This window comes from Bufo bufo, chromosome 1, assembly GCF_905171765.1.
Source record: "Bufo bufo chromosome 1, aBufBuf1.1, whole genome shotgun sequence".
In the NCBI taxonomy this organism is placed as follows: Eukaryota; Metazoa; Chordata; class Amphibia; order Anura; family Bufonidae; genus Bufo; species Bufo bufo.
The window spans coordinates 345,744,512-345,756,701 of record NC_053389.1 but is presented as its reverse complement, the minus strand read 5'-3'; the positions used below and the strand labels follow the sequence as shown (position 1 = coordinate 345,756,701).

Sequence of the window (12,190 nt, the reverse complement as noted above, 5' to 3'; positions counted from 1 at the left end):
GTATTGTCACTGAGAAGAGAAGTCGCCTAGGTCAAAAAAGCCTAGATTACCTCACCTTTATTAAGATGAATGAGGCAAGGATCACGAAGGGACTGACAGTGGGCGATACATTTGACTAAAAAAGGCCTGATGAGATGAGCTGCCTTGGGCTAAAAATGGTCCACACGCTGCTGTATTTTATCTCTGCATGCCGTAAGACTTGCGTGACTTATCCGCCACCAACTAGGGTTCAAGCCGCAATGTTTTAGTGCACTTTTTGCCCGGAAAACATCAATTTTTCTGGCCGCTGCTACAGCAGCGGCTGCAACAATACCAAATTTTTCAGGCATTTGTACATGCCTAATTTTTCTGGCCTCTGGTGCTGCACTGTGGCTGCAAAAACAAAACAAAAAAAAGGCACATACATGTGTCAATTCCCCTTCGTGATCGTTACCTTGTTGTGGTGAAGGGGCTTCGTATCACAATGAAGCGACCACCTCTATGAGTGTGTTGGCAATGGCAATGTTGGCACACCCCAGATGATAAGGTCGTTGCTTCATTGTGAACAGACCAAAATCGATCGGCTGGATAATTTTGCATAGAAAAAACATAAATTTTCTTTGTGATCATTAAAGCCTACTAGGCCAACAATGGGCCCACACTGCAGAATCATTGTTTTCTGGGTCACTTAACTGTCACTGAACTACCTCAGCACGACCATAGGCTTTGAAAACCCCCCATCGCCTGCAATCTCCCAAACGTGCGCACGAGCACAGTCATCACTACACCAAGATTGACGCATAGAGGAGTAAAATTTATGTCATGAGTGTGTCAACTATTGACAACTCTTTGCGGTTGTCTAAAATCTATTCCATACACGTCCCCTGATAGGGGACATAACAGGGATTAAACTGATAGGAATAGTACTACTTAACACACCACTCATATCTGGTGGCACAGTACATTGCACGGCGCACGCGCAGTGCCCCAAATTGGAAGTAGGAGGACCAACCAAGCATCTTTTTCCATCTCCCGGTTCCTAAAATCTATTACATAGACCGGCCCCTGATAGGGGAAGTAACAGGGATTAAACTGATAGGAATAGTACTACTAAACACACCACTCATATCTGGTGGCACAGTACATTGCAAGGCGTATGCGCAGTGCCCAAAATTGGAAGTAGCAGGACCAACCAAGCATCTTTTTCCATCTCTCGGTTCCTGAAATCTATTCCATACACGTCCCCTGATAGGGGACATAACAGGGATTAAACTGATAGGAATAGTACTACTTAACATACCACTCATATTGGGATTGCACAGTACATTGCACAGCGCACACGCAGTGCCCCAAATTGGAAGTAAGAGGACCGACCAAGCATCTTTTTCCATCTCCCGGTTCCTAAAATCTATTCCATACACGTCCCCTGATAGGGGACGTAACAGGGATTAAACTGTTAAGAACAGATTTTTTTTTATTAAAAAAAAAGAGAACAGCCTCTGCGGAGCTGGGTATTTTTTGGCCGCGTTACTGAACGCTCATGCACAATGGCTGTAGGCTCATGCGTCCTTTTGCGGAGGTGACAAACCTGGTCAGTTAAGGCAACATCATCGACCTCATCCCATATGCGTTTTTTCGGGAGCGTGCCCTGCGAAGAGTGCTGGATCAGGCCGTAGATAAGCATGAAGAGGAAGAGTTGCGGTCACCATCACCACCAGAAGCAGCCTTGTCGTCGTCGATTGCTGGACCTGCGGCAACGCAGAGAGAGGAGTCTGAAGAAGAGGAGTCAGAGGAGGAAGGTGGCTTTGAGGAGGTGGAAGACCAACCACAGCAGACGTCCCAGGGGGCTTGTTGTCACCTTTCAGGGACCCTTGGTGTTGTACGTGGCTGGGTGGAGGAAGAGACCTTCAATGACATCAGTGAGGACAAGGAACGGGACATGGCTAGCTTGGTATCCAACCTTGTGCAAATGGGGAGTTTGCGGTTGTGCAAATGGACTGTTTGCGGTGCGTTAAATGGGGAGTTTGGTCTGTCAGAGTTTGGTCTGTCACTGTGAAGCGGGCGTAACCCTTGCACTACCTGATCGATACAACATCATACCTGATCGTATACACACACTGGATGTTTTAAAGCACGTTATTCCAAACAATTTAGGAATGTTAGGTGATTTATGCCCTTTATGGATTAAAACCCGACTCTGCGTCAACTACGTAATTTTCCATGGGAGTTTTGCCATGGATCCCCCTCCGGCATGCCACAGTCCAGGTGTTAGTCCACTTGAAACAACTTTTCCATCACTATTGTGGCCAGAAAGAGTCCCTGTGGGTTTTAAAATTCGCCTGCCTATTAAAGTCTATGGCGGTTTGCCCATTCACAAACATTTGCGAAAATTTGCATTCGCCGTTCGCGAACAGAAAATTTTATGTTCGCGACATCTCTACATACAGGACGCCCCATTCTTGTCAGTTCTGACACCATGTTTACTGCTCTATATACCACGTGGCCGTGAACGAGATCCACGGTTAGACCAAAATACTAGAGCCGGCCTATAATTTTGTCTGTTATGGAGTACCTTTAATAGAAAAAATACATATTTAAACATCATTTAGGAGTGTTCTGGTATTTTTTTTACACAAGACCTTTTTGTGGATAGCACAAAAGAATAGTCGAATAGGGGTGCATACCTTATAAAATATTTAAAATGATACAGAATATCAACAAAGGCTGTATTAAAATTGTGCTATGGATTCCGGTACCACGGACCATAACGCAATTCTATAACGGAATGTATTTAGAGGCATTCTGTCATAATAGAAGTCTATGGCCTGCATAACGGATTTGTCTCTTTTTCAGTTATGCAGGAGAGGACCGTTTTGCACCCAATAGACTTCTATTATGACGGAATGAATAACGGAATGCCTCTAAAGGCATTCCGTTATGCATTCAGTCATAGAATTGTGTTATGGTCCGTGGTAATGGAATCCATAATGCAATTCTGCTTTTACCACCAAACGAAGCGTGAACGAATTTCAAAATATGAAATTCGCTCATCTCTAGTCATGAGGGTTAAGGGGTGTATGGAGTTGGCTCACTTGCTGAGCTAGCTCCAAATGTGATTAGTGCCATCAGGCATTTGCTGGCAGTGACCAGGTTGAGAAATTATTCTGATCCTGTTCGATTAACCCCTCAGATGGCGAGGTTACTGTTGAGCAAATCAAAGTTGACGAATTGGAATTTAATCACAAATCTGAATTTCCTTGCTCTTCGTGGTAATAAATCAGATTTTTTCTAAAATGGCTGCTGCACATGTTACAAAGTGAAAGTAAGAATCCCGGGAATGATAAATAACCCATAATACTGTGCAGAAAGCCAATCAACAGATAGCCTGCCCCTGTGAAGTCACATACCTATAAAAAGCCTCATCCTGCCCAGTCTCCTCCATTTTACTGTGTATTTAGTGCAGGGAGAGAAGTGACAGTCATTAGAAAAGACTTTCTTTACAAAATATTACTTTTGAACAGTTCAGAGACAGCTTAGAGATAGTGTAGGGATATAATAGGGAGATTTTATCCACACTATTGGGAGAGTGTATGGGCCAATTGAACAGTGTAACACTTAGCTAATAGAGAAGCCATTCTATTACACCTTGATGCACTAATTAGGGTTAAAAATTGTTCTAATACTACTGATTAGGTTGTTCACATTCTTTTTATACATAACTAATTCCATAATTCTGTTAATCCTGGATTCTGGAATTGGGTTGAAATTGGGGTCTGATACTACTGATTTTGGAGGGTTCACATTGTTATTTTACATAAGTAATTCCATTAATCTTTGATTCTGTAACTGGGGTGAAGTTGCGGCCTGATACTGCTGTTTTGGGAGGTTCACGTTCTTTTATACATAAGTCATTCCATTCATCCTTTATTATGGGGTGAAATTTTAGCTTGATACTACTTATTTTTGGGTGTTCACGTTCTTTTATACATAAGTAAATCTGTTAATCCTTGATTCTGTAATTGGGGTGAAATTGCAGCCTGATACTACTGATTTTGGGTTGTTCACAATTTATTTTTATACATAAATATATCCATTAATCTTTGATTCTGTAATTGGGTTGAAATTGCGGCCTGATACTTCTGATTTTGGCGTGTTCACATTCTTTTATACATAAGTAAATCAGTTAATCCTTGATTCTGTAATTGGATGAAATTGTGGCCCGATACTACTGTTTCTGGGATGTTCACTTTCTTTTATACATAGGTAAATCCATTTATCCTTGATTCTGTAATTGGGGTGAAATTGTGGCCTGATACTACTGATTCTGGGGTGTTCACGTTCTTTTATACATGTTTTTAGCATGGATACATGTTCTATTTTGTCCGTGTTCACAGATCCATGACGTCCATTATAGTCTATGGGTCTGTGAAAACCACAGATGCAACATGGATGCCATCCATGTTGCATCCGTGCTTCATGGATCATTAAGAAGAGATGTTTTGAAAATAATTTTTCAGCTGTTCAGTGTCAGTGAAACACGGATGCATCACTGACCACAGACACTGACGTGTGAATGAGGCTTCAAGATTAATCAGGTGTCGAGCATTGCCTGCTGCTCCCCTGATTGGCTGATCCACCATGTATGTCAGCCTCTGAATCAGGGCAAGTACTCCCATCCATTTCCTCCCAGTGTCTTGAGTTTATCCTTCTTCCCTAGTGGTTTTTGCCCACCAATATGGGCAGTAAAATGGCGCTATGTGCCGTTTTATGTGTTTTCCTGTTTTACATGTTTAAAAAATAATGATCTGACATTCATAACAGATCTGATTAGTTTAGAATTGATTTGGTCATCCTTAAACCCTACAGTAATTGATACCATTGTATGTCATCTGTCTGAGGCATATATAAATGTATACGTCATGTGTATATGCTAAATTTGGGACAAAAATGTCATGTGAATATTCCCTAAACATCTCTGTCCCTGAAGTGGAATGACAGTAAATAAAATACAAATCTAAATTAATTTGTGGGGGTTTAAATGGCAATAGACACTTACTGTATTCAAATACTAAATCATTTTTCCTCAAGGTATAGCAATAAATTGTACGCTTAACCCTACAACTTTGTTTCTATAGCCAGGGAGCCACTGATTGATTTACAAAAACTGCAGCATGCCCTAAAAAAAGCACATTGGAATTTCCATTACTTCATTGTCTTATTTTGTAATTTACCGCAGGAGCCAAATTATAAAAAAGACTGTATATGTAATCTTTCCCTAACTGTAGCTTTACAGCTGCATATACTAATGAATCTGACTCACAGCTTGTATTAAATACGATAAAATGTATTATATCCATGGAAAAAAATGTTTTTAATTAATGTTTAATTTTAGAGAAAATTATAACTTTTTACATTTTAGATACATTAGATTTGCAACAATGTTGTATGATACATATTCTAATTTGTATATTATTTCCAGGCATGATTACAGCCATTGGCCTGTCTAATCTTCAATTTGTTGATATGAATTCATCAAGAAATTTATTTGTATTGGGGTTTTCACTGTTTTTTGGACTAGTTCTCCCGAATTTTTTGGACTCAAATCCTAACTATATTAAAACAGGTAAGAAAGAATCAAATTTGTTCACCCCTTGCAACCTTTCAGGGAGACCTCTCCACGTGGCTGGACCTGCAGAGTATCATGTCACAGGGTCAGACGACTAAAGGAGGACGTGTCATCCCTGTGGCCAATCATTTCCTGCAGCGGCCACATGACCTGTGTCAAACTGAATGTTCACACTGGGAAACTGGGATGCTGCTGCAGGGGAGCAAATTAGCTGGAACCCAGCTGCGGGAAGCAGGTAAGTATACTTCCTTCCACGGGTCTGGCCAATTAGGGAAGGGAAGTATGCCTCAATGGTCCCAAGGGATGAATAATCCTTTTAATAACAATATTATTCACTACAAATATGAGTATCTGTTACAGTATATATATATATATATATATATCTGGTTGCCTTTAAACATCCAATCTTTGGGGGGGAAAAAAATAACTTTCCATGACAGATGAACTCTACTGCTTACCTGCCTGTTATTACAGAGTTTCAGTGTGATCATAACAATTATTGCCAAGTCTAAATGCTAAATAAAAACTTTATATTTGACCAAAATATACATATGAATTATTGAGAGAACATTTCTGTACCAATAAGGGTCTAAAGTATGCATTGCCATACAGAGTGGTCAGGGGTGTACCACCTCCTCTGCAATATAAAAAGAGACCAGGATTAATAAATAGCACACTGTAGATTGGACTATTATAGATTTTACATTAGGGACCACCCTCTATAGCAAAGATCCTATACATCTGCCCCTTTAATACTGCCATCCTGTAACATTCACCAATCATGTGCCCGCTTCTGCCCCAAAAATACTGTACTGCCAAAATAAAAGTGCCAAATGGCACAGCTACAGAACTAGAAAATGATGGGACCCAGTGCAGACATCAGATGCCAGGCCAGACCCTAAAATAATACAGACCCCAGATTAGCCCCAAATTAATGTTGCTCAGGGCTGTCTTTAAGCAGGGCAAAAGGGGCAGCTGCCCCGGGCCCAGTTGCTCCTGGGGGGCCCAAGGCAACTTCCTCTTGAGCTCTACTGGCCACTGGAGGACCTTTCATGCGTCCATACTTTATTTACTAAGTAGCAGGACATGTAGGGCATACATGGGGGATGTCCCTGCACTTACTATTATTTCTGGGCGCCGCTCCATTGCGCCGCTGTGGCCCCCGTTACATTCTTCTGAGCTGACATCAGAACACCAGGGAGGAGACATCAACTTTTCTCTATGGGCGTTCTAGGGAGAAAAGCTGATGTCTCCTCCCTGGTGTTCTGATGAATGCGGCAGTGGCACTTGTGTTCTCCGTCTTGTCCAGGGTACAATCAATATTATAGATTCGACCCTAAAGTCATGGCCTTATTATACTCCCCCCTCCATCAATTAGACCTCAGATCAGACACCATAGTGGCATAGTGTTGAGCAAATAAATGTTAACAAAGTGGACTTCTATCTGAATTTCAGGAAAAATTTGATTAGCCACAAAGTCGAATTTCCTGCTTCGTGGTAAGAATAAATTTTTCCTTAAATGGCAGTAAAAAAAACATACCTCGTAGCCATCTTGTTTGAAGAAAATGCCACAAATCTCGCACGTGCTATGTGACATCACTAGGTTGGCCGGGCACGTTTTCTTCAATCAAGATGGCTGCGACGGCCTCTCCGTAATCAAATGGATGAGGTGAATATTTACTTTTTTTAACCCCTGAAAGACCTCAATGTGACTCTCAGATGCCATGATTAGTGTTGAACGTGCCATCTGAGGGGTTCAATGATGGGGGGGGGGGGCGGTGTGAACGCCATTACCCTTCATTGTGCCCGCTACATGCAATTAAATCCGATTTGTGACAAGATACTAACCAATCGAATTTCTTGTCTAAGCAGCTGAATCAAATTTTTTAAAATTTCTTTCATCACTACAAATAATACTCCCTCCCTTCATTGATCAGACCTCACATCAGACTCCAAAGTAATGGCTCTTATAAGACTCCCCGACTCCGTCAATCAGACCTCAACTCAGACCCAAAGTAATAGCCCCATCACATTCCCCCCAACAATCAGACCTCAGATTAGACCCCCAAAGTAATGGCCCCCATAGCACCCCTCCTACCATAAATCAGACCTCAGATCAGAATAGATAAATTAACTTACCTCTCCTTTTCCGGAAGGTGCCGGCACTCTGGAGATCTGGTGCGCTCGTTTTGCAGCTCTGTACTGACCTGACGTCGCTCAGTGTAAGGTCACAGTACTCACTAAGTCCTTGTGCTGAACGCTGTCATAACTCAGTACAGCATAGCATGGAATCCAGTGTAAACTAGGGAGCAATGAGTAATAACAGCCCTGGCAGTGCTACATTTACCGCTCCCCGGCCTCCTACAAAGTCACCCACAGTAAAAAATAAATAAAAATTCACCTACTTTTAAGGTCCCAAAAAGAGGACATGTCTGGGGAAAAGAGGACATTTGGTCACTGTACAAGCAACTTAATAATGCTGAGTTTTTGCTCCTTAAGCTGTCCTATCATGTTCCATAAAATATTAGGGGGTTTCTTGTAGATGAGAATAGCTCTATATAGTGGCATGTAAATAAAAAAGATAAAGAGAGGAGGCAGCGCCTCATGTGTGGTATTGTTTCACAAATAGGCAAAATGAGGTAATACCGAAAGGTGTTGTGATAGTCACAACAGCTAAATTCGCCTTGCTGGTAATTTTTGGATTCCGACCAGCCTCCGGTAGGTTCGCGTGACTGCAGCCCCGGTTACCAACTGCACTTTCCTTTGGATTTTGTGCAGTGACGAAATGAGAAGGAGAAAAATCCAGAGGTATTGGAATCACTTGTTTCGGCGCTGTCAAGCACGATGTTATAGGCGGGACTTGTTTTTTCACGCAAGGTTTATTTTGGTCAAAGCCTTTCAAGGGCTTGCAGCCCCCTTCATCAGGACAATATTCACATACCAATATGTGAATATTGTCCTGATGAAGGGGGCTGCAAGCCCTTGAAATGCGTTGACCAAAATAAACTTTGCGTGAAAAAACAAGTCCCGCCTACAACATTGTGCTTCACAGCGCCGAAACAAGTGGTTCCAATACCTCCGGATTTTTCTCCTTCTCTATATAGTGGCATGGCAGAATATTTTCTTTCAGATTCATGCTGAACTAAGTCCCCAACCACATCACATAATATACAGCAGCTAGCAGTATGCCAGTTTTCAGAGCTGCCATATAATTACAGTTTCACTTCACTTGATGATTGCACAATTACTGCTTCAGGCGGTGTCTAGATATGGCATACCGAACAGCCTATGGTGCAGCTGCTGATATAAGGATCTGATTGGTTAAGGTCTAGGAGATGAGTGAATTTCTTGAAATTAGTTTTATGTCTGATTTTTTGGAAAAAAAATTGATTTGTGACCTATACATGAATTGAAGTTGCTACAGTTGCCCTGAAAATTGGTATGTAGTCCCCTCAAGTCTCTTAGGACTATTGCCTGTGGGAAATCTTTTTCTGAGATTTTTGTTTAATCTGTAGTATACACTTGAAGGAGTGGCACCTTCAAGTGTGAATACGTTTCTACTTTATCTTGGGAGTAGCATTTTTGTGCACTTTTGCCCTGCCTATCCCACAGGAGACCTTGATTAGTTGTTACATATAGCTTTGCATGGTATTCCTCTCATTGGTTGCACAATGAGGTGACCAGAAGCAGCCCGCTATATGTGCAGGGTCTGCTCTCCTGAATGTACAGTTGTGTTCAAAATAATAGCAGTCAAACATCACTAACCTGATCAATCACTGTTTTTGGTAGAAGTGATATTTCTACATGGCAAATAATTTACTAGCAGGTGTAGTAGAGTAATAGAAATCCTACAGACCCAACAGTCATGACATGCATGCTGCTAATTCTCTGTAATTCAATCACTTATTGAAAGGGGCATGTTCAAAATAATATCAGTGTGGAGTTCAATAAGTGAGGTCATTCATTCTTTAACCCCTTAAGGACCGGGCTCATTTTCACCTTTAGGACCAGGCCATTTTTTGCAAATCTTACCAGTGTCACTTTATGTGGTGATAACTTTAAAACGCTTTGACTTATCCAGGCAATTCTGAGATAGTTTTTTCGTCACATATTGTACTTCATGACACTGGTAAAATGGAGTAAAAAAAAAAACATTTTTATTTATAAAAAAATACCAAATTTGCCAAAAATTTTGAAAAATTAGCTAATTTCCAAGTTTCAATTTCTCTACTTCTATAATACATATTAATACCTACAAAAATAGTTATTATATTACATTTCCCATATGTCTTCTTCATGTTAGGATCATTTTGGGAATGACATTTTATTTTTGGGGGACGTTACAAGGCTTAGAAGTTTAGAAGAAAATTTTGAAATTTCTCAGAAAGTTTCAAAAACCAACTTTTTAAGGATCAGTTCAGGTCTGAAGTCACTTTGTGAAGCTTACATAATAGAAACCACCCAAAATGACCCCATTCTAGAAATGACACCCCTCAAGGTATTCAAAACTGATTTTACAAACGTTGTTAACCCTTTAGGTGTTCCACAAGAATTAATGGAAAATAGAGATACAATTTAACCACTTCAGCCCCCAGTGCTTAAACACCCTGAAAGACCAGGCCACTTTTTACACTTCTGACCTACACTACTTTCACCGTTTATTGCTCGGTCATGCAACTTACCACCCAAATGAATTTTACCTCCTTTTCTTCTCACTAATAGAGCTTTCATTTGGTGGTATTTCATTGCTGCTGAAATTTTTACTTTTTTTGTTATTAATCGAAATTTAACGATTTTTTTGCAAAAAATGACATTTTTCACTTTCAGTTGTAAAATTTTGCAAAAAAAACGACATCCATATAGAAATTTTGCTCTAAATTTATAGTTCTACATGTCTTTGATAAAAAAAAATGTTTGGGTAAAAAAAAAATGGTTTGGGTAAAAGTTATAGCGTTTACAAACTATGGTACAAAAATGTGAATTTCCGCTTTTTGAAGCAGCTCTGACTTTCTGAGCACCTGTCATGTTTCCTGAGGTTCTACAATGCCCAGACAGTACAAACACCCCACAAATGACCCCATTTCTGAAAGTACACACCCTAAGGTATTCGCTGATGGGCATAGTGAGTTCATAGAACTTTTTATTTTTTGTCACAAGTTAGCGGAAAATTATGATTTTTTTTTTTTGATTTTTTTTTCTTACAAAGTCTCATATTCCACTAACTTGTGACAAAAAATAAAAAGTTCTATGAACTCACTATGCCCATCAGCGAATACCTTGGGGTCTCTTCTTTCCAAAATGGGGTCACTTGTGGGGTAGTTATACTGCCCTGGCATTCTAGGGGCCCAAATGTGTGGTAAGGAGTTTGAAATCAAATTCTGTAAAAAATGACCTGTGAAATCCGAAAGGTGCTCTTTGGAATATGGGCCCCTTTGCCCACCTAGGCTGCAAAAAAGTGTCACACATCTGGTATCTCCGTACTCAGGAGAAGGTGGGGAATGTGTTTTGGGGTGTCATTTTATATATACCCATGCTGGGTGAGAGAAATATCTTGGCAAAAGACAACTTTTCCCATTTTTTTTATACAAAGTTGGCATTTGACCAAGATATTTATCTCACCCAGCATGGGTATATGTAAAAAGACACCCCAAAACGCATTCCTCAACTTCTCCTGAGTACGGGGATACCAGATGTGTGACACTTTTTTGCAGCTTAGGTGGGCAAAGGGGCCCATATTCCAAAGAGCACCTTTCGGATTTCACTCCTCATTTTTTCCTGAATTTGATTTCAAACTCCTTACCACACATTTGGGCCCCTAGAATACCAGGGCAGTATAACTACCCCACAAGTGACCCCATTTTGGAAAGAAGACACCCCAAGGTATTCCGTGAGGGGCATGGCGAGTTCCTAGAATTTTTTATTTTTTGTCACAAGTTAGTGGAAAATGATGATTTTTTTTTTTTTTTTTTTTTTTTTCATACAAAGTCTCATATTCCACAAACTTGTGACAAAAAATAAAAACTTCCATGAACTCACTATGCCCATCAGCGAATACCTTGGGGTCTCTTCTTTCCAAAATGGGGTCACTTGTGGGGTAGTTATACTGCCCTGGCATTCTAGGGGCCCAAATGTGTGGTAAGTAGGTAAATGACCTGTGAAATCCGAAAGGTGCTCTTTGGAATGTGGGCCCCTTTGCCCACCTAGGCTGCAAAAAAGTGTCACACATCTGGTATCTCTGTATTCAGGAGAAGTTGAGGAATGTGTTTTGGGGTGTCTTTTTACATATACCCATGCTGGGTGAGATAAATATCTTGGTCAAATGCCAACTTTGTATAAAAAAATGGGAAAAGTTGTCTTTTGCCAAGATATTTCTCTCACCCAGCATGGGTATATGTAAAATGACACCCCAAAACACATTCCCCAACTTCTCCCGATTACGGAGATACCAGATGTGTGACACTTTTTTGCAGCCTAGGTGGGCAAAGGGGCCCATATTCAAAAGAGCACCTTTCGGATTTCACAGGTCATTTTTTACAGAATTTGATTTCAAACTCCTTACCACACATTTGGGCCCCTAGAATGCCA

The 12,190-nt window shown here is 40.7% G+C and overlaps 1 protein-coding gene and 1 non-coding gene across 3 annotated transcripts in view; one reads left to right on the top strand and one right to left on the bottom strand.

The window, feature by feature from the left end:
• SLC23A1 (solute carrier family 23 member 1) overlaps positions 1 to 12,190 on the top strand; it is a 434,941-nt gene that overhangs the window by 409,751 nt on the left and 13,000 nt on the right. For both annotated transcript variants that reach the window (XM_040442715.1, XM_040442724.1), the window contains exon 12: positions 5,459 to 5,602. In XM_040442715.1, the coding sequence (XP_040298649.1) occupies positions 5,459 to 5,602 (144 nt within the window). The remainder of the gene's footprint in view (positions 1 to 5,458; positions 5,603 to 12,190) is intronic.
• Positions 1,289 to 1,472, bottom strand: LOC120987358. Its single transcript, XR_005775996.1, has one exon. It is a non-coding gene; the product is annotated as a U2 spliceosomal RNA (small nuclear RNA).